This window comes from Ammospiza caudacuta, chromosome 21 (assembly GCF_027887145.1).
Source record: "Ammospiza caudacuta isolate bAmmCau1 chromosome 21, bAmmCau1.pri, whole genome shotgun sequence".
Taxonomy (NCBI): Eukaryota; Metazoa; Chordata; class Aves; order Passeriformes; family Passerellidae; genus Ammospiza; species Ammospiza caudacuta.
In genome coordinates, this window is record NC_080613.1 from 777230 (window position 1) to 800352 (window position 23123).

A 23123-nucleotide genomic window follows, 5' to 3' on the forward strand; every position below is an offset into this window, starting at 1 on the left:
AGCTCTACCTGCAAACCCCCCAGGGGTCCCTGCAAAGCCCTCAAAGTCCCTGCTGCTGCCAGGGGGCTCTGCCTTACCCGGGCACGGCTGTGCCGGCATTCCCAGGGCTGTGCCGGCATTCCCAGGGCTGGGATCAGCACCAGTGCCGGCATTCCCAGGGCTGTGCCGGCATTCCCAGGGCTGGGATCAGCACCAGTGCCGGCATTCCCAGGGCTGTGCCGGCATTCCCAGGGCTGGGATCAGCACCAGTGCCGGCATTCCCAGGGCTGTGCCGGCATTCCCAGGGCTGTGCCAGCATTCCCAGGGCTGGGATCAGCACCAGTGCCGGCATTCCCAGGGCTGTGCCGGCATTCCCAGGGCTGTGCCAGCATTCCCAGGGCTGGGATCAGCACCAGTGCCGGCATTCCCAGGGCTGTGCCGGCATTCCCAGGGCTGTGCCAGCATTCCCAGGCCAGCATTCCCAGGGCTGTGCCAGCATTCCCAGGGCTGTGATCACTCAGCACCAGTGCCGGCATTCCCAGGGCTGTGCCAGCATTCCCGGGCCGGCATTCCCAGGGCTGGGATCAGCACCAGTGCCGGCATTCCCAGGGCTGTGCCGGCATTCCCAGGGCTGTGCCAGCATTCCCAGGGCTGTTCCAGCATTCCCAGGGCTGTGTGTGGCTCTCCTCACCGCTCCCAACCAGGGCTGATGCTGGAAGGGGCAGAGCTGCTCCCTGCCCGTTTTTGGGGGTGTTTCCTGGAGCAGGGTGAGCCCCTGGGTGCAGAGAGGCCAGTGCAGCTGCTGGGAATGATTTCCTCCTGCCCAAGCCCGGCTCAGCTCTGCAGCAGGATGATTTATTTATCCCACTCCCCCTTTCCCTCTCCCCAGCCCGTGATGCTGAGCAGACCCCGCTGTGTTGGTGTACGGGGAACAGCTCATCAGAAATAAAGTGTGTGAATAGTTGGTCAGAGCAGCAGTGTGCCTTGGGCTGGGGAAGGGCTGGGTACCAGCCCAGGAGAATTTTTCATGCCCAGCCTCCAAAATGAAGGTGAAATATTGAACAGTTTGGGACCTGTTGGTATTGAATCCATGTGGTTACTGGTTCTACTGGTTTGGTAATAATGCTGTAATTCAGGTGACATTTTAGGGCCAGGCTGAGAGCGGGGCAGCTGCAGAGTTTAAAATAAAATCTGTGTATTGGATTTCTGCTGTAGGTGCTTTGCATTATAGATCAAAGATGACGATTTTGTCTCAGCTTTTTTTAGAGCTGCACATTGCTAATGCAAAAAGGTAGCAATTAAGTAAAACCCTTCTGTTGAGCTGTGCACAGCCCGGGTTGCTGCTGGCCATGCTGCACATTTGCTGTTCCCCAGAAAAGCAATCCAGAAATGAAGTGTTTGTTTCTTTTTAAGGGGCTTTTGACTAAATTCTTTAATTTCACTGGCTGTCAAGGTAGTGTTAAGTAAAATAGGTTTGAACTGCTGTAGTTTTTGTGTACTGGACTAGATGTCAGAAACCTTTGCCATCACTGGAAATTCTGTCACTCTGGATTTACTATCTGTTTCCCACAGCTGAATTCCTGAGCAGTGTGATTTAACACCTTGGCTCTCCATCAACCAGGCCTGGCATTTATTTGAATGCATTACACCACTGGTTTCCATAAACTATTTTACAATTGTTTCATATAAATGACTGTTTATTTCTACAAAAACCATCTGTATTTCTGTGGAGAGCGGCAGATAACTGTGTGTAAAATTCGGTAATGTCACAACAGTGCAAGTTAAGGAAAAACAGATTGGGCTAAAAAAAACCTCTCGTGCTTGTGCATAATGTTAAAAGTTTGTTTTCACTATTTAAATATCTTTATTTATTAACCAGTATTTGCATTTGTAATGATAAAATCTTTATTCCACTTCAGAGGTGTTGAGGGGCTTTGGGGATTTTTAGCGGATAAACAGATTTAAGACGTCCTCGCAGCAGCAGGATTGGAGATGTAAACATTCTGCTCTGCAGCCAGTTCCTCTCTCAGTGTTTACATATTTTCTGTTGTTTTATTGTCATTGCCAAGCACACAATGGAATCCTGCCCCTTCTGTCATGTTCTGAGAAGGCTCCTGAGCCCTCTCCCTGTTCCCCCTTTCTCTGCAGTGCACTGACCCTGCTCCTCCCTCTGCCCAGCGCTCATCCCCTGGGCCATGTCCAGCACCCGGGGCTCCCCCAGGCCTCCCCAGGGACCAGGAGCTGCCTCGGTTTCCCTCCTCCCAGCCAGCACCCAAGGAGCCTCCACACTGAGCTATTTTAATTCCTCCATCTGCTGCCCATGTGGTGGCAGAGGGAACGCTGGAATCCAGCAGTCTTACACTTAGCACGACTGATACTTTCTGACAGACTATTTGAAATGATAGAAATACATAAATCTCCTCTTTTTTATGACCTTGTAATAGCTGCAACATATTTCCAGCAAATATTTTCTATAGCAATAATAAAAAAGCGATAACAAAAAAATAAATATAAATATAGTTTAAACTCAAGCGGAATCGTGCTTTCAAAGCCCAGGGATGGAGCAGCAAAGCAATAAATCACAAATCCTTGTGAAAGGAGGGACTTGAAATGGAAAGTCCCACAGACATCAGTGTTAAGTGTTTATCAACAGGGGTTTTTGACTGCTCTGCTGCCTTCTGCCTGCGCTCAGTTCCCTTTTGCTTGTTCCCTCCTGCCCAGCATCTGTCACCGTGGCTGTTGGGCTGTGGCTGCCTAACTGCCCACATTTCTGATCTTTTCTTTCGTATTTTCTTTGTTACTTTTTCTTTCCGTTTGTTATTTCCTTTGGCCCCAGAAGCTGTGGCTGCCCTGGATCCCTGGCAGTGCCCAAGGCCGGGTTGAGCAGGGTTTGGAGCAGCCTGGGGCAGGGAAGGTGTCCAGCATGGCAGGGCTGGGACTGGAGGAGGTTCCCTGAGCCGTTCTGTGGCCCCGGGTGCGTGCAGAGTGAGCAGGAGCAGGGTCTGGGCGTGCTGCCGCTCAGGCTGGAGGTGCTGCCCCACGAGCACCACGTGTAAGGTGCTGCTCACGCCAGCTGCTCTCAGTGTGGGAGGTGGCAGGGCTCTGTGGAAGGGGTTCCAGGACAGACAGGTTTGCCTGGGCGTTCTCACCAGGCCAACTGAAATTGTAACAGGAGCCCCTAGCAAGGAGCAGGATTAATGGATGGCATGTGAGCAATTGCAGCATACAGGGGCATGGCTGTGGCAGAGCAGGCTGTGCTCCAGCACGCTGACAGGGAGCCAGAGACCATCTGAAGGGGATGCTGGGTTTGCCATGGCACGCTTAGATTTCCAAAAAAGATTTGACAAAGGCTCATAAAGCAATTAAGCTGTCACAGGATGACAAGGAGGATCCTCACATGGATTAATAATTGATTAAAAGACAGGAAACAAAGAATAGGAATAATGGCCCTTGGTGATTAGTAACTAGGTTACTGGTGGAGCTCCAGTGGAACTGGTGGAACCTGCATTGTTCCTTAATGTGGGGCATGGAAAGGATGTGAATGCTGATGTGACAAAATGTGCTGTTGATACAAAAGAGGTAAGAATAGTGCAAATAAAAGCTGTCTGTGAAGCACTGCAGAGGTATCCACAGTGCTGAGTGACAGGACAATAAAACGAGAGAGGGAAGTCAGTGTCAATGAGTACAAAATAATATACATGGTGAAAAGCAACTGTAACTATATGTGTACAATGATGGGCTCTAATTACCTTCCATCAGTCAGGAAAAGTATCCAGCATCATCACCGTAGTTCTCTGAACACTTCTGCTCCGTGTAGGAGCAGGCAGAAAGACAAATGGAGCATCAGGAGCTGAGTCCATAAATCCCAACATACCCACGTCTTAATTGCTGTATTTTGTCTCAAAAAAGAGAAGTGAAGAGATGCAGAAAGGGATGAGTATGGAAATGGATCAGGCACGTGAAATGAGGAGCAGATGCTGAGGAGGGAAGGGGTTTTCAGGTGTGGAAAAGGCACAACTGGGTACAAGAGGTGTCTGTGAAGTGGAGGTGGTGGGGACAGGGAATTGGGAAGGTTTTATCCTGGTAGTTCAGAGGCAGGAGCTGCTCACCCCAAACATTGGGGTGGCAATGGCTCATTGGAACAAGAGGAATACTTTTCCTCACACTGTGTAATCAATTCAGGAGGTAAATGTCATGGAAATGGGAAATCCAAAAGTGTTTTGGACAAATGCATGGACTGTAAAGGGAACAGAAACAGCTGATGTGGCACAGGTGGAAGTGGGGTGTTGGTGAGGATTATGGGAGCTCTTGAAGGTGAAGAGAGGGATATACAGGCATAGGGATGTGTTTTGTTACAGAGACAAATGCTGTAAAATGTAGCCTGTTTTCAACAGTTTGGGTGTTTTTGTTGACACTGGTCTTTTTTGATTAGGTTTGGCAACTCCACAAACATTAAGTATTCTTTCTATAATCCTTATTTCACCCTAGTAACTAGTTTGGAGATGGAGGGGGTTTAGTTGGGGTTTTGTTTAAAGCCTGGTTCCCTGCTGCAGTGTTAGTATTGTTTATTGTGCAGATTCACCCCTGACCGTGGCATTCTTCATTGCTATTGAAAGTTAATGGGGGAAAAATTGCATTCCAAACATTTGAACCCGTAGTAGCCATGGCTGAACTTAGTTGATCTCTGGTGATCGGTTCAATTTAGTTACGATTTTTAGCCATTAGGCTGGGGCTGAATGATGGTGATTTGGTTGAGGCCAAATGTCTGCAGAAAATTGGCTGTTTGATAAGAGCCCTGTTATCAGAGGGGGATACTTTCTCATTTACATTTAGATGAGTATTGATTATTTATTTACTCAGAGAAGTGAGATTCGTTCCCAATCTTATCTCTCTAGTCTCTGCTTGTCAGCAGAAAGAGAGAGAGAGCTCCTGACAACAGCCCAAGATAACAGCACTTTGTAGTGGAGATAAAAGTTGGAATGGGCCTTTTTCTAGTCTTGACTGAAAGGATAAGTTTTAAAAATTAGAACTGATGGGTCGTGTTTTCAAAAGCCCTTTCTGAAAGCTTTGCAGCTTAAATGGCAACAGAATTGGTTTGTTGGTATGCAGGTGGCTGTTCCCTTCTGCAAGGAGAACCCTTAATTTGATTACAGGGTGGGATTCTTCCCAGGCACCTTTGTGTGCTCGTGGGGAACTGTGGGTCCTGGGGTCTTGTTTTTAGTTGCTGATGAACATTCCTGTCTCTAAAGGGGTGTCTTGAAATAGCCAGGTGGGTGTCTGTGCACAGAATCCAAGGTGAGAGTGGTTCCACAGGGATTCAGGTGAAGGGATGTGTGGGATGGAGGATCACCCCAGGAGGGGTGTGGAGCCCTGGGAGCTGCCAGCAGCAGCAAAGCTTGGCTTGGGACACTGGCCAGCACAGTCCGTGCCAGGATTTTAAAGGTTTATTTTACAACTGCATTGAACATTTGCATGAGATTACAGAAATCCATAAAATCCATCTTTTGTATTGCCACTTGAAAATTTGTTGAAATTCACAGAGCAGGATTCCATTAGGGGACCATTAAATTATCCAATATTCCTACTACAGTGACATCATTTGAACTTGTGAGAGAAGCCTGATAGTAAAACTCCTCCACAGACTCAGCCTAACGTTCTTCATCTGTTGGCAAGCAGAGGTCATGTAAATGTGGACAGATATTTAAAGCATAATTGAGGAGTAGATACTCTCTGAAAATGCATTTGCACTTTTTTACTCATTTCTCAGTATTTTTCTCAGTATTTTCTGGTTTTAAGGAGTTATCCATGAGGCACGTTGACCTGCTCTGGAGCTCTATTTCCCTGCTTTCCTAGCAGAGTTAATACAGGCTTGACACAAACTGGGTAAAACAGTTTACCTGATCATGGGCTTCTCGAGCTGCTCCAGATAGAAATGACCCTGAGGCACTGCAGGGTGTGTCGAGGGGTGGTCCCTGATGGCTCTCCTCAGGGTTCTGATGGGGGTGATGTTTTTGGGGTGGAATCGGATCCTCACAGAGGGACCACGAGCCCTGCCTACCTTTGACCCTTCCATGGTGTCAGGGTTTGCCCCTGTTGGGCAGGGCTTTGGGGCTGGGTACCAACAGCACAGATGTTCAGATCTGTGCCAGCAGTGCCCTTGGATGTAGCTCAGGAATCTCTGGAAGGTGCTTGGGATGGACAGACAAAGCCATTGGCTTTGGCTTTCACTGGTCCTGTTCTTAAACCTACACCAGATTTTGAATCCAAATTGATTTACTGCTTTGAGATTTGTTTCAATTCGGTATATTTTGCTTCTGCCTAACAAGCAGGCCTGTGTTTATCTAATTTATTTTAAATTTAAATAGTTAATCACATTTCCAGTAGCCGGGAGAGGGGCAGTGTTGGTGCTGGGTCTGTTTGCCTTTCCTTGTGCTGCGTGCTTTGCTCTGCTGATGCTTTGGCAGCATCCCGTGCCCCCAGTGGTTGTGCTGGGCAGGGTGGGAGCCCCCTGTGCCCTGCAGAAAGCCTGGCACTGCACCTGCTGGGTGGCACTGGGAACAAGGAGAGTGCCCAGTGCTCCACAGGGAGGGAACGGCCCGGCCGAGCAGCGAGTGCCTCACGCGGCTGTGGGGAGATGGAATGAGCAGCTGTAATTGAAATTCTGCTGTAGTAAATTTAAAATTAATTGGCCAACAAATTCCATTCCTTAGGCATGCCATCTGAGGCTGAAAGACTTAATTTTTTTATATATTTTAAATATTTCATCATATATGCTCGTAATTCAAAGTCAGCAAACAGTCAGAAATCTTTTAAGTAGTGGTGAAGAGGGAACAGATTTTGTAATTTCAGTTCTAGGGGTTTTTTTTGCTTTGAGACCTAGTTAAAGAGGCACTTGGGTCTGCCCCCACCCCACCAGGGTCTCCCAACCCTGTCAGGACAGCAGGGCTGGGGCTGGCTCAGGGGCTTCACCTGGAATTGGATCAGTGTCCTGGTTTTGTTCCAGTTAAGCCATGTAGTTTAAGGATCCATTCAACTAGAAGATTTTTTTTTTACTGGCCTAGCTTTTGTAAAACCAATTTTTAATACATTTTCTGTAGTTGTAAAACAGCTTTTTAAGTGGTATTGTCCTTTCTTGGGCATTTGGTTGGAGAAGAAAGAAGCTGGGACCTGAACCTCTAAGATCTACTGTTAAAATGTGAAAATAATTCATTCAAAGCAGCAGCATCTGTCCCTCTGTGTGATGCAGTCCATAAGTAAGGGCTGATTTCCTTCCCAGGTGCTTCCAATGCTCTGTGCAGGCAAGAGGGATGGGAGCAGCAGGGAGCAACACTGGGCCCTTCTTCACTCAGGACAGATGCCCAAAATGCCCCCAGGGAGTACAGCGAGGTCTGAGGATGTTTCCCACTCCAGGCAGGGGCTTGGTGCAGCCTCACCTGTGCAGGGACAGGTGGGAGTGTTGGACAGGGGTTTGGCAGGGCAGGGACAGCTGTGGACAGTGGGATGTGCTGTTTCCCTCCACAGCATCCTCCAGCCCTTCCTTTGGCAAGGGGCTCGGGGACATCAACACCCACCTGTGTGTCCTGGGCTGCCAGCAACCTCGTGTGAGTTGAACGTGCTAAGCCATGGCTTTGTTAGAAAACAGATGATTTTACAAGTTACTTTATGTTGCAGGTCCTCAGTATCGGCTGGAGAAGCAGAGTGAACCTAATGTCCCAGTAGATTTAGACTGTACCTTGGAGAGCCAGAGCACTTTGGAATTCTGCCTTGTCCGGGAGAACAGTATGTTTCCCCTTTTCACTTTTGCTCTTGTAAACTGCTTAAACTCACATAAGTTATGTATTTTGGAACACAAGCTGTACTGTCTGGGCAAGTACGTTTTGACGAGACTCTCTGTCCCGAGGCACTTCTCCGTGGTGCCAAAACAATATTCCAGAGGGAAATGATGGATTTCATACCTTTAGTAAATAGTCTGCATCCTGTTTATCACTTCATGATTAATCTTTTGCTGTTAAACTGCTCTGTAAAGTTATGACCAACCCTGAAAAACACGAAATATGAACCTGTCTGTGCTGCAGACGTTGCTCAGTGAGTTGGGTTGGTCTGCAGGGTGTTGTGCCCTGTCAGTGTGGCTGTCAGAGACACTGGGAGGTTTCTAATGCAATTTAAAGAAATTAGCCATGCAGAAATAACTGCAGCAGTTTGATGATTTTTGAAGTGCCAGACAAACAATCTTCTCTCCAGCTCTGCTCAAATATTTTTATTCTATTACTGTTTTAATCATCCTAATATTTATTTCCTGATTTATTTCTTTACTTGAAACAAAATGAAACTTTTAAAAAAGACATTTAACATTGGTTTGTGTTTGTTCCCCATGGAATTTTGATCCATTCTTCATTCTTTACAGCAGCCATGCTCTCAGGTTTGGTGTTCTTTCGTTCCATTTTGTGTAAAAATGTTGATTGTACTAATGAGTAAAACCAGTCACAGTCCTGCCCTCAGCCAAGAACACTGCACAGCCATTGTAAGAGCCTGCTTCAAGCAGTGGAAGAGTTTGTTCCTTCTGTGCAAAGGTTAAACCTTTCAGTGGTGCTTTTTGGCCCCAGCAGTTGTGTCTGATCCCAGCAGAGCATCCCCAGAGCAGCCCTGGGTGCAGCACAAGGGACAGGAGCAGCCTGAGCCCCCCGTGCTGCTGGGGCTGGGATGGGCACTCAGCTCTGGCTGCTGCTCTCCCTGGGGTGGCACTTGCTCCCAAAATGTTCCTGGTGCTCCTGGTTCATGTCTGCACAAAATGGTTCTGAGAAACCGTAGGAGAGACCTTGGCAAGAGGGAGCAGGGGGGCTGTGCTGAGGAAATGGAGCAATTCTGACCTCGCTAATCGAGTTGTGCTCTTCCACAAGCCAGAATTCCCCGACGTCTGCATCCCACCTATTATTTTTGTATTGATTTTTAATCTATGAAATGATCCTCACTAGTCATACTTCCATGGGTTTTGCTTGTGATTTAAAATAACATTTTTTAAAACCCAGGCTCTGTAATTAAAAGAATACTGCAGATGCTGCATTTTAAATGTATTTTCATCATCTGTGGAGGAATCCAGGCTGTGTCCTGTAGCTGTATCCCCCGCAGGTCTTTGCTCTCATGAGCGCCTGGGTTCAGGTTGCACCATTTCTGAAGGAGTAAATCTAGTGGAAGTTTGTACGTGGTGTAGCAGCAGGCAGTCAGTCTGCTCTGCTCCAGGAGAGCCTCAGGAGCCTTGGCTCAGAACACATGTCAGAGTGTTGAGGGGACTCCTGTCCCTGCTCCTGAAGTCCTTGTGCTGCACTGCTCCCCTTCCCAGGCCAGGGACCCCAAAGTGAGCCCTGGAGAGCTGTGGGATGGAGCCCTGAGGCTGCTGGGTCCAAATTGCCTGAGCTGGGGAGCTCTCCTGCCCTCCTTGGCACTCTGTGTGCCCGTCCAGGAGGGGTGGCATTGCCCAGGCAGGGTGACCCTGCCCTGGCCCTGCACAGAGGGGCTCCAGGACAGCACAGTCCGTGAGATCGCTCACTGGCCCTGCCTTGGGCAGAGCCTGCAGTCAGAAAATGGATTTTGGATTTCTGACTGCTCCCCCCTGCAGTCAGAAAATGGATTTTGGGGTGCTTAGGAGCTATCTTTTGGCATGACATTAGAATAGAAATATTGACAGTTTTGCACTATTAATAAAATAATGGCTTGACAATCCTATCAGCGAACTGAAATATTCACTTCATGCATTCTGTCTTGATTTGAAATACTTTTAGCTTTGATATGCCAGTCAGAAAAAAACTCTCTTGTAACAGCTATTACTTGTAAATGTGCTCTTCATAGTCTCATAGTCATTTATAAATATATATATGGATGATGGCAAGCATCTCCTGGGAGAAGAGGAGCCACATTCCTTTGGGCAAAGAGAAAGTTTATATTTCAGGGTATTAAATGAAACAAAAACTTTCCATTATTAAGAAATATGTATGGAGAAATCCTCTTTCCAGCCAGCATTTACTAATAGCATTCAAGCTAATAAACTGCTTCCAGTGTGCAGAACTTTTAACTTGCACAAAGATTTATCTTTAAACTGAAAGCTGCACTTTGTAATGTGAAATGCCTTTATGTGTGGTAGGAAGCCGTTCATGGCTAATTTAGTTTTATTCTTGCCATCTTACTTCTGGAAAGTTCCTCTTTCTCATTTTATCATTAGATAGTAATTAGTATTCAAGGGAAATTGGTCTTAATATATTAAAATTGGTTTAGTGCCTTTAGACCTATAGCAAAGCCAATGTCTTATTGGAAAATGTAATTGGGGACTCTGTGTATGTAATTAATTGTATTGCAATTAAGAACTTTCATTAAGCAATATTCTAGTACATTAAAGTAATAAGGGACATTTTTGCAGTGCAGTTAACTTTGCGTTTTGTTGTTTTATGGGGGAATGCAGGTTCCCTTCCCCGCAGCAGCTGCCCGTGCCATTGCAGTGCTGGGTGCTCCTGAGGAGCCGTTTCTGTCCGCGCTGGGGGCTGGCAGGGCTGGCACAGGAGGCTCCTGCTGCAGCCGGGTGCCCGTGGGAGCAGGCCCTGCTTTGGCTCCTCGTGGAGCTGGTGCTGCTTTCCCATGCTGCTGTCTCAGCTGGAAGTCAGGGTTTGCAGTGGGGAGCCGGGCTGGGTGACCGAGCTCCCCCTGCTCCAGGGGGCTCAGGTGTGTCCTGGGGCTGTGCGGGCAGCCCAGGCCCAGCTGGAGGGGTCTCTGCCGCCCTGTCCCCGCTCCTGTCCCAGCACAGGTGCCACTGTCACCACACGGTGTGGGGACAGGGCTGTGGGCACACCCCAGCCGGGAGCAGGGTCCTGGCTGGCTCTGGGCAGGGGGGCAGCGCTGCCTTTGCCACCCTCCTGCCCCACTGCCAGGCTCTGCCACGCCACAGCCCCTCAAGATGCTTTTAAGTGCACCAAAAAGTTTGACATATCTCAGTGTATCTTTGGAGTAGTGCAGCATGAGGGTTTGACATGATACATTATGATAATCCATAGTATAGAGACATTAACACAGGGGTCTGTGACAAAATGCATTGTAATGTCTCGGAAGGAGCCATTACAATTTATCTTGTCATTCTGGAGCATGGAGTGCTTGCAGTGTTAAGATGGCTCTGCATAAATTCACATGGAGACTGTTTAATTTGATTTTTGGAATCCTTTCAAGTCGAATGGCACGGCCCAATTTGTGGCTTAACCCTTTGGTGTCCCCTTCCCCAAAGGAGGGTGCGTGGTGTGTGAGAAGGGCAGCTCTGGGAAAGCTGTGGTGAAATTCTGTGTCCTGGGAATCTCCTGCTTTATGCTCCCCATGTGGCTTTGGGCTCATTTAGCAGCAGATGCTCACAGTGGTGTAGTGTTGAGGCCACTCCAACAGTACAAGTCTCACGCAAAATTAATACTGAAAAATCTGACAATTTGGTACCTGCTTTGCTGGAGCTTTAAAATCTGTACTAAAACTCCATCATCTCATCTTCCCATTATTAAAATTTCAGCAAAATACAGAGTTTTCATTAATCTCCTGCAGCAAATTTAGTTCTCTGAACTGGCAGTTGGTTCAGCTTTTAGGACTACATTAGCCAGGATATTAAACAAAACATGTCATTCCTCAGGATCTCCTGTAAGAAGCTAAATCAGTTTTCAAACATATTTATGCCACTTTATCTACCAGCATCTGAATGATCATTTTGAGCTGAGGTGCTTTATTAGCAGCTGGCATTGAAATTACTCTGTGCAATTATATATCACATTATAGTAATGTTGAAATTGGTGTTAATCCAACGTCATAAAATGTAAAAAAAATCTTTAAAGTGTGTTATATTTTTTCAGTAATTGGCATTTTGGCTTAATGAGTTGTTGCCTTTTATAAAGGTAGTACCTGCAGTGGTAATGAGAATACTAATCAGTAAATAAAGTGCAGCTTCACATCAGCGTGCCCGTGGTGCTGCTGGCACACGGGGGATCCGTGCTGGCATCCAGGGGGCACCTCTGGGGACAGACAGGCACCTCGGGGACAGACAGACACCTCTGGGGACAGATAGACGCCTCTGGGGACAGACAGGCACCTCTGGGGACAGATAGACACCTCTGGGGACAGACAGACACCTCTGGGGACAGACAGGCACCTCTGGGTGGGTTTTGGGCAGCTCTGGCCTCCTGGCTGGGTGGCCAGCAGGGTCCCCTGCTCATCCCCTGGGTACCCACGGTCCAGGGCTGCCTGTGCCACCAGAGAGCTGGAGTGGTGTGTCCCCAGCATGGTGTGCTGCTCTCCACGCAGCCTCAAGTGCCTGCCCTCGTGGCCTCAGTGCCCGGGTGGCTGCCCTGGGGTGGAGGGTGGCATCTCCTGGTGCCAGAGCCACTCAGAGTCCCCGGGCACCCCCAGGTGTGGCGGTGCCGCGGCACCAGGTGTGCCCCGAGCCAAACCTCCCTTCAGGAGCCCCTGGGCCTTGTCTTGCAGGTTCAAGAGGAGAAGAGGTGTCGGAGGAGGACCCCCAGATCGACATAGCCACGGTGCAGGACATGCTCAGCAGCCACCACTACAAGTCCTTCAAAGTCAGCATGATCCACCGGCTGCGCTTCACCACGGACGTGCAGTTAGGTAAATGCACCCGTGCCTGGCACAGGGCAGCTCAGGGCTGTGCCAGCACTGCCTGGCATCTCTGCCACTCTGAATCCATCGTTATCACCTTGCTCCATTTTCTCACGGAGCACTTGAAAGTGTTGCTGGCGTTTCAGCAGTTAAAAATATTGCTTTCCGTTGAAAATACTTCAGTATTTTTATTATCCCCAATCAGTAGCACATGTTGCCTCTGAAGGAAGGCCATTATTTAATGACCTCGTCTCTTTTTTTCAGTCTAGGCTTCCTAATGGAAAGCTTCATGCCAACTGTTTTGTTATTTTTAAATGAGGCTTTGCAAAATTGGGAGTTATTGGGTTTTTCCTTTTCTGAGACTGAAAGATTTTTAACGACCTGGTGGAAATTTGAGGTGGAACAAAATAAATGAGCATTCTCTAAAGGTTTTATATTGTCCTTATTGGCTCGCTGAATGCTTTTGAAAACCTGAAGGCCAAGGGCTGACAGAATCCTGAATTATAAAAGCCCCATTACTGTTTTAAAATGATTGAATGGCTTTTTATCTTTGTGTTTAAATTGTGAAAATTTGATTAATGATGCATTGGTAGGTGACCTGTGACATTCCTGCAAATACTTCCATAAAGAAATGATTCAGCAGTAAGATATTAAGTGCCATAATGTTTACAAAATACATTTATTCTGTAGAATTCAGAATTGTTAAACTATGCCAACTCCTGTATTATTGTCACTACAGTCCCTTCACTCCTCCATCCTGAAGCACATGTAAGAGTATGTGAGTGTAAAATTCTCACAGAAGAGGGTTTTTTGGTTTATTTTGAGCTGTCTAGTTGAGGCAGGATTTATCTGTGGTGCTGGAGCAGGGCAGTGCTGGGCATGTTTGCTGCCTTGAGCGAACTCTCGGGGTGTGATAGTTTGCTTCCAGTGAAGTTTGACTCACTGTATCTGGGAAGTGTCAGAAATGAGAGCTTGAAAAGGTCATGACAGATCACTAAAGATAAATGGTTAAGGGAGAAGAGCTGTTAAATGAAACAAATGGCTTAACTTGTGCAGCAGTGGAGGAGCTGACCCTGCCCAGTGCTGTAAGGACCATAAAATTTCCCTTTTATAACAATCTGTGAATGTGTGTGATTTTGATGGCAGTGCACTGACAATGGGGCTTTATAATCTAATTTTATTTTTTTTAAATCAAAGAAAACCCGAGCAGGGTGTTCAAACCTTGGGCAAATACAGAAAATCAAAACCTTTTGATAAAGTCTGAGTAAGTTGCTGGGCTTTCTCCTGAATTTTTTAAAGACATTAGAAGATCAAGATTGGCAAAACAAGGACTGAGGGGCAGCGTGGGTTTGGGCTGGTGAGTGTTGCATGTTATCTGTGAGTGACAGACTGCTTCTTCCTCCCTGGAATGGCAACAACAGGGGCTAAGTTTTTTAATTCAGAGGTGAATTTAAAAAAACTGGCCTGGGAGCCTGGTGATGGCCGGTTGCAAAGACTTTTCTTTGCAGCTTTTGTGTGCCATCAGTTCTGTGTAGCAGCTGTAACAGGGCAAGGGTTTCTCGGGGACCCCAGAAATCCTCTGTCACCCCTTTGCTCCTTGTTGGCAGATCAGTGGTGTCAGGGGCTGTGCAGGAGTGGATTGCACTTTTTGAAATGTTTTAGTTGTTTTCAGGCCTGACCGTTGAATTTGAGGCAAGGTTTATGAAAAACATGGGAGTAAATTTGATTTTCTGTACATTGTGTGTAGCTCTGTAGTAAAAGGTGATACGTGCATGGCCATGGGAGGAGTGCCCAGCCCTCTGAGTGATGGGGCTTTTGCATTTAAGGTGGCAGTTTAAGGTCTGGGGTTTGTGTTTCAGCCCATATCACAGGGTAATGCACACACAGCAGCACTCTCAGCACTTTTACAAAGGCTCTATCCTGTGCTGGAGGAATAAGACACATTTACTTGTGTATTACATTAGCACAACTAACAGGAGCATATTGTCTGGGAAAACAACTGCTGGCAAGTGTTTCAGAAAGGGGAGGGGGCAATTGCAGACCCAACAAAGGGAGCAAGAACAGAACACTGCTACAGGACCCATACATTGATGGCATTCCTTTTGACAAAATGAATGAATTTAAAAAATAGTAGAAGGAGCATTTTCACTTGGGTTTTGAGTATGAGTGATTTGTGCTGTGAGACAGAGACTGTAGAAACCACAGACACAATACTGTTTTGATTTTAGGTTTCAACACATCCAGATTGTGAGAACAATAACACAAAAAAGACAACATTCTTTGTCAATGTACTCTCTGGATGTGGGTGAGCTTCAGCCAGCGATGTCGAGATACAGAAATAATGGATGAAGTATACAGCAACAATTTGCAGATAAAAATAATAGAAGTTAAAGTGTATTTTACATGATAAAAAAAAGATGAAAGAGGAGGAAGTCTGTTCCATCTGAGATGGTTACAAAATGGTGAAGTAGCCTCTGCTGAGAAGATTGATGCAATGGGGAGTGACCTTGGCTTGGAGCAGGAGCTGGTGATGTATGTATGAGCATCTCGCTGCTAAATGGACCCAGATTTGTAGCACTAATATACATGGAAGCCCAGAACCAAACTCAGGATGGCAATAAATCAACAGCCACTTTGGGTGTCATTTCTGGTTTATATTCCACTATTGTTCTATCACTTTAATTCATGTCACTATCATCTGTTCATCTGGAACAGTTTTATATAATTTTCCAGTGGAGTTACCTGACAAATCCTATCAAATTAACAAGGTGCATTAACAGTATTGACTGACTGTGAATTCTGAAGTTGCAGGACCAAACAGTGACATTTTTTGAGGATATTTATAGGGGTGATGCTCTTAGAGGAAGGGATGGGGAACAGCCCTCACACATCAAGAATTTGCACCTTTATTTTTAGAACTTCCCCTGACTTTTTTTTAATGAGAAAATGAGACTTTGTATCATCAACTTCCATATTTTCCTTAAACTACAGCAAATACCATTTGGAATAATGAACCATCACAGTGAAATACCAACACCAATTTTACATAATCTGTCCAAAATTAAATCACAAACCAAAATGGGCTCCAGATACAGCCTCAGCCTACTCAAATTAGTGAGTTGCAGGAGCCTGGGTGTTAATTGGACTCTTGATACAATGCTTAATTGCAATGTGATCTCTCTGATGTGAGGTTGTTTAATGATTGTTGGGTTAGGGCGTGTTCCACGACCCAGGGGTGGGTGAGGCTGGCCTGGTCTCAGGCCAGGGGCTGCAGCCAGACCCCCCCAGGCTCCTGCCCTGTCAGAACCCTCAGGAGGGAGAGAGTTTTCTGGGTTTTTTTCAGAGATGCAAAAGTTAAATTATATTTAAATACCTTTTTACTATATTCCTTTTGTTGATGTCTCACGAGCTTCACGTTGTAACTCATGCCTGAAGACACATAATTGTTTTTAAGGTGCAAAAAGCTGCCTGGGAAGTTTGCTCAGCTCAGTTCAGCTCCTGAGCTGGTTCCAGCAGGATCCTCCTTGCCCTCTGCCCTGGTGTGGCCTCACCTGGAGTGCTGTGTGCAGCTGTGGGCAGCACAATGTGAAAGGGACATGAACCATTAGAGAGCACCCAAAGGAGGCCATGGCGTGGGAAGGGTCTGGAGGGGTGTCCTGGGAGAGATGAGGGTGATCTGTGGGGTCAGACCTCGCTGGGGGCTGCAGCATGAGGGGAAGCAGAGGGAAGGTGCCAATCTCTGCTCTCGTGGCCGTGACAGGACTCAGGGAAGGGGCTGAAGCTCAGTCGGGGACATTGAGGTTGGATATCAGGAAAGGGATTTTCACCCAGAGCAGGGCTGGGCTCGGGATCAGGCTTCCCTGGAAAGTGGGCACAGCATCAGCCCTGCCTGGGTTCAAGGGGCACTGTTGGGACAGTGCTGCAGGCACAGTGGGGTTGTTGGGTGTCCTGTGCAGGGCCAGCACTGCACTCTGTGATCCTGATGGTTCCCTCCCAGCCCAGCAGAGTCTGAACCTCTGGTTCTGTTATTGTATGGTTGCCTGTCTGCTGTACAGCAGATGGAGAGGGGTGGGTGGTGATAGTGTCTGTTACACAGAGCAGTGGTGACTGCAAAACCAGCACTATCTCCTATAAATCTCACAGCTCGTGTAGCTACTGCTTCCAGAAGAGCTCTGTATGCCTTTAGAAGAATCTTTTCTGTGATATTTCTTTCTTTTGGTATGCTTATGCAGGAGAATAAAATGCAGATTATCAATGCAGTTTGATAACCATTTGCTTCTGGTTTCCAAAGCTCCCGTGCCTTCAGAAAGCCCAGAAGGGCAATATACCTTCAGCCCATTTAAGATTTATAAAGTGTGTCAAACGGCTGATATGAAATCGGTTAAACAGATCACTCTTGTGGCTCTCTATTCTTTCTCATCTCAGGTATTTCTGGAGACAAGGTAGAGATAGACCCTGTTACTAATCAGAAGGCCAGCACTAAGTTTTGGATTAAGCAGAAACCCATTTCAATCGATTCTGAACTCCTCTGTGCCTGTGACCTTGCGGAAGAAAAAAGCCCAAGTGAGTAGTCCTTTTTATTTATGTTCTCTCTTCTCTGCCTCCCTGGATGTGCTCCATGTCCAAAGAATTATTGCTACCATGTCCTTTTCTTTCTCTAGGTGTGTTTTTTTCATTACAGGATGTTTTTAATCTGACTCAGTTCTGTTGCAGAGAACACAGCATAAACAGACACACATTTTACGAGTGTCGTCTGATGCTGCTCTCAGCTAATGGCATCACTCAGTGTTTCTTGCCCACTGTGCCACCAAGGGAACTCTGGCTCTGCCCAGCTGTCTCCAGCCCTGCAGCACAGCCAGCAAATCCATGTTTCAACATAATTGCAATTCTTGGGCACTTTTTAACTTCCAGGCTGGTTTTAACTGTCTTTGGTGCAACTGAAGATCTCGGACACACAGAAAGTGTCATCTCAGCCTGGATTTGCCCCATTTGCCATGGCTGCAGGGTCACTGGCACTGAAGGTGACACTCTGGGCATTATGTTCTGTGGTGGTGACCAGGCCAGAACAGCAGTGACAGCCAGGTCTGGGGACAGGCTGGACATCCCAGCTCAGCCATTGCCCAGAGGTCAGAGTTGGCTCTGTGAGTGCAACTCCAAAAGCAAGGGCTTCTGCTTGTTGTGTCAGGAGAGGAATGAGAGTCTCTGTCTGGAAAAGTTGTTTTAAAAAGCCCAGGATGGGCCCTGGGAGAATTGGGCAATGGCTCCCAGTGGGGCCAAAATGGAACCGTCTACTATCAAAAAGTGACTGCAGTTCAAAAGCTCAGATGGATTTTATTGCACTTGTGCCTCTGCAGGGTAGTGAGATGCTGGTATTAAGTACTTATCTGCAAGGTGACAGAGAGGGAGAATTATGTGATACATATTTACAGAGGTAATGATCTGTTGAATTCTCTTGGAAGAGTAAATTTATGGCCGCCACAGATTTTATCAGCAATTATTGAACTATATCCTTCTCCCCTTCATTACCCCTTCCTACTCCATGTTCTTGGTTTAGTCATTGTCTTCCTTTTCTGTCTCTCCATCAAGATTTCATGGTCCTTGGGTAGGCACAATCCCAAGGAGAAGCTTCCCCAGTGACCTGGCAGTCTGAAACACGTGAGGATTTTGTGTACAGTGCAAGGGCCAGTTTGTGCTGGTAAATCCTGCCACACCTCTGCTCTGTACCCACATTTCTGCAAATGCAGACAGTGAGGGGATAAAATGGTGCCCCCAAAACAAGTCTGTATTTGAAGAGTCCAGTTGAAACCTGAGGTTTCCACTGCTGTCAATGCACCAGGGACAATCCCTGGACACCTCGTCCTGCAGGATGGGGCTCTGCAGCCCCAGAGGCAGCACCTGCTGCTGTGGGGAGCTATGTTTGTCCCCAGATCCTGCCAACCCCGGAGTTTCAACCCCCAAACAGAGCCCAGGTACAGGAGGGCAGTGCCTGCACATGGGGACCACTGAGTGAAGAATCACGGTGGCTTTGGAGGGGACACTGACAGGTTGGAACCAAGGCAACCACGACAGTACCGAGGGGCTTATTTGCTCATTTTTGTGTGAACATCTTAAACTTCTCCTACTAAATAATGGTTCAGCACAGTTCCAAAAGGAGAAAATACTTCCTCCTGAAACTGCTGACCTTTTCCCAACTCACTAAAGATGTTCCAAAAGTCATTATTTTAGGCCAGCAGAAAAGACTTTTAGTGTGACATCTCAGAATGATGCATTTTGGGGAACTGAACAGCAGATCAGTATCTCTTGAATTTTAAATGGAAAAAAGTTATTTTAGTAGCATAAAGGAATGAAACTCACTGTATTTCACAAGTTTTGTCTGTGATTTTTATCAGCACGGTGATGTATGTTTGTAGCAGAGTTTACATCAAAAATTATTCGCGGATCTTTCTTGAATGAATTATTGCAAAGAGAGGCTGGGTACAGATAAGGTCTTTGAGTTCTGCAATATATTTTGTTTTCATGTTTTTATCTCTTGTAACACAAACCTGCTCCATCTCCTCTTCCAGAAGTGCTCGTGCTTGTCCCGATGTGCTGGCCTTGGGGTTTGGGGCTGCCTTCCCTGCCCGGGCACCTCAGTGGGGTTGGAACCAGCTGGGCTGGGCTCTGCTGGGCTGGGCTCTGTCTGAGGGTGCAGTGGGAGCCTCGTGCTCGTGTTCTTTGCTTCCCCCTGCACTGGCTCCTGCAGGGAAGCTTTGGTGGCACCTGTGTGTGTGTGAAAGGGCTCAGCAGCCTCAGAGCTGACGTGCTGGGGATGTTGATGGACAGCTCGCAGCCGTTTTGGACAGGCTGAGTTTTCCTGTGCTGAGAGTTCACAGAACTCAGAGCCGCCTTCAGTGAGGGCAGAAAATGAGAACAGAAAGCTCTGGCATCTCATTTGCCATTAGTGGGGGGATTGTAGGCAGGGATGGCTGATGATTTTTGTTTGCCCTTGTAGTAGCCCTGGGTCAGAATTTGAAGTTTTATTTGTAAATTAAATCGGACTCCCTGGATTTAGACTGAGGGGAGAGTTAATGGCCCTGCTGGCTTGCTTCGATGCCGTTAGAACCTGACAACACTGGGCACGAACATCTTCTTTAAATCAGGTTCGGCCTGATTATCATGAGAGATTCTGAATGTTTTGAGTCTTGAAAGGAAGCATCCTATCATGGAGAAATAAGATTTAAGCCTTAATAAAGTAGTTGTCATTTTTATAGCTGAAAAGAGCTTTGTATCTCAATTAAGTGTACATAATATAAAGTCTTAAGGAAGCAACATAATACGTTTAATACAATTATATCCCTTTGCAATAGTGTAATTTAAAGGAAATCTGATTCTGGTAATGTCTCTTACATTACTTGGACAGGGGAGAAACTTCAGTGTCACTGCCCACTGCCATGTGCAGTGCTCCGTGGCCCGAGTGGCCCTGATGGATGCCCAGGGCTGCTGGGCACAGCTGAGCTGGGCAGGGAGTGCAGAGCCCAGGGCAGCCCCTGTGCCACCACACCTGATCAGAGCCTGCCCAGGGCTCTCCCAGGCAGCTGTGCTTCACAGGAGCTGCAGAAATTGGATTTATTTGATAATTTACTTGAAACACTGAAGCAACATTCTCTGTGATCCTTTATCTGCCTTTTTTTTTGTTTTCATGAAGCAGAGACATCTCAGTTGCTTTGTCAAAATACCCTGGGTATGAAGGTAAGTGTAAACAAAGGTGTTCCGTAGGTCACAGAGTACATGGGTAACTTCAGTTTGTAATTTAATTGCCCGCTTTGCACCCTGCAGCTGAAGATTTCCTTTAAATTCTGATTCCATTGTTGCACTGGGGCTTAACAGAGTGTTAACCTGGTAATAGGCACAGGGCCTCCCCATTATATGTCTCGCTATCGAGCGGTTCTGCATGACTAGTTAAAAAAGATGGCAAGAAGATTAATGAAAGCTGCGAGTCCAGAAGGGGGGCAGGTACCTCGGTGAGACTTCCAGCGAGGAGATATTAGAGCTGAACCAGAGCTTGGCTTTTTCTTTATCCCGTGACCTCTGAACCTGCCTTACTGTCGGGAGCTGCCAGCCGAGCCGACGTTTTGATTGATGTTGCTACACGAGTCAGTCTTTCCCATTGAATTCCACATCTGCACGAAAATAGCTTTTCCAGCAGTATTCACCCTGGCTGCAAGTGATAGCCAGAGCTATGCCTGAGCCCCCTTTATGTAGTTTTCATTTAAAGCTAAAGGTGTTTGATGTTTTAATTCAGTGTCCAGTTTCTCTTGATTATGCACATTGGGTAGTACTAATTTAATGAATTCGTTGTTGGGTTGTGGAAGGGCTGAAAATACCCAGGAAGTGTTGGGAGGGCATTGGGTTCCTGCTTCTCTGGGGGCTCAAACAGAGCTGTTGCAGGTTTGCTCAGAGCCTGCAGTGGGGCCAGAGCAGAGGCAGTGTGTGCTCTGCAATTGGTGCACAAAACACCACAATCTTATGGTTCCTGATATCCCTGCTCCTGCAGCGGAGCAAGAAGTAACAGTAAAATTCCCACTCAACAGGAGACTAGTCACAGGTTCTGACCACAAGGTAAAAAACAGGTTCAGCAGAGAAAACGTTCCCAAACTTCAGGCTAGGAGTGAAAGGAGCACGCGAGTGTGGAACAGGAGGGCAGAGCCCGGCCCTGGGCACGCCGAGCAGGCAGGGGCGGCAGCGGGCACAGATGGCTCCGTGTGCCCGGTGGGCTCGGGCTGTGCCAGGGCGGCACTCAGCAGCACTGTCCCTGCAGAGAAGGGCTGCCAGCGAGGGTCCCCAGGCCTGGCAGGGGCAGGAGCAGCCGGGCACTGCAGTGCTGATTAACTGCAGCCCCTCCAACAGCCGCTCATAAAAGTTCTCCTGAGCGCAATCAGGAGCGCGCATTGCCTCATCCTTTTAACAAATCTGTTTTGTAGCCCTATTAAAAGGGGTCTTCATCTATCCTGTCAAAGCTATTCTGCTGGGGTTTTTTAGTTTAATTACACTATCCAATTAAAACTCCTCGCTGCATTTTGATTCGCCTCTCCTCGGGCCTGAGTGGATGTGACATTTACAAGGCTCGCCTCTCCGGCAGACAATGCGTGATTGATGAGGTGCAGACGCAGTGGAGGAGCCCATTGCCATGTGGAAACACTGCATTTTGATTTATTTATCTTTTTTCCCCAAACAAGGTTGCTGGTAAAGAGGTTTTGGGCAACCCCGAGTCGCACCTCAATTTTCAGCATTTTTGCAAAAATCTTTATTAGTATTGTGCCTCTGATAATAATTTAAAGAAACAGAAGGCTTTGAGGGAAAATAATCCAGATGTGTGAAATAGTTGCCACAGTTTGACACAAAAGTGGGTGTGTGCTGCACTTTAATTGCAGCTCTGTTTTCAAGACATCTGGACCCACATCACCCTCTAATAGCAATGCTGAGTAGCAAGCCTACAGTGGAACATAAAAGGTTGGAGGAAAAGAGATCATGGAATATGCTGCTGCCTGAGAGAATGGGGTGAGCCAGCTGGACCACAGCTGCTGTTTTTTTCCTTAACAGCCTTATCATTTGTTCCCACTTAAGTACTGCCCTGGTTTGAGGAGATCCACCTCGGGTTCATGGTGGGCAGCCTGAAGCACCAGTGACTCCACTGGCATCAGTGGGGTGAGGATTGCACCCAGAACTGGCTGCCCTCACTGCCTCTAACTCATGTGCCTCTGGGATAAATATCCCTTGCATGAAATGGGATTAACCCCACCTGTACACCCAGGCCCACAGCCCTGTTCTGTCTGTCCCTAGCAGAGCTCGGTGCCACATCTGGATAATCCAGCTGTGGCTGCAACTTGTGACCTCCCCTGAGAAGTTTTTTAGGTTACCAGAGGGTGTCAGGAAGGGTGTTGGATGTTTTTTAACCATAACACAACTCTTGCAGCTTTGTAGACCCTTCAAGCCTTCCTCCAGGGTCACAGCATCATTGCTGGGGTATCACAGGAGGGTTTCAGACAGCTGAGCCCCTCCCCAGTGCTTTGGGTGAAAAGCAGCAGTGGCTGCAGAGCAGAGCCTCCCCCAGCTCGTGCAGGGTGGGAGGAAATGTGTCTTTGTACAGAAGTATTGCTGATGTGTATTTTGCTATCCTCATTCCTTGCCTTTGACTGGTGCATTTCTAACCCTCCTGCATCCTTTCTGGGCCCATGGGAGGAGATTCAGGGTCTGAGCCTGTTGAGGTCACAGTTTCTGGAGCAGTGAGAATCAGTGATGTCAAACGATGTCCATAAGTGCTTTGTTCTTCAGAGAGTCCTTCTCCAGCTATTTATTCCACTAATAACTCCTAATTGTTGACTTCTGCCTTATGGCCGTGTAATGACAAAGTAATCATCAAGGTATATTGAAAAATTAACATAAATTTGCATTTCTAGTGTTTGTTTGTTTTCTGCTTTGTCCAATTCATGAATATTCTTTTCATCCTCTGTCTAATTAGTGATTTAATTCCATTCTGTTTA

The 23123-nt window shown here is 47.1% G+C and overlaps 1 protein-coding gene across 5 annotated transcripts in view; it reads left to right on the plus strand.

The window, feature by feature from the left end:
• The window catches only part of MAPKAP1 (MAPK associated protein 1), an 82778-nt gene that overhangs the window by 53473 nt on the left and 6182 nt on the right, over window positions 1-23123 (plus strand). For 4 of the 5 annotated variants that reach the window (XM_058818214.1, XM_058818216.1, XM_058818215.1 and 1 more), the window contains 3 exons: window positions 7651-7758; window positions 12472-12612; window positions 17029-17166. In XM_058818214.1, the coding sequence (XP_058674197.1) occupies window positions 7651-7758; window positions 12472-12612; window positions 17029-17166 (387 nt within the window). The remainder of the gene's footprint in view (window positions 1-7650; window positions 7759-12471; window positions 12613-17028; window positions 17167-23123) is intronic. The other variant, XM_058818218.1, reaches the window with a different exon arrangement.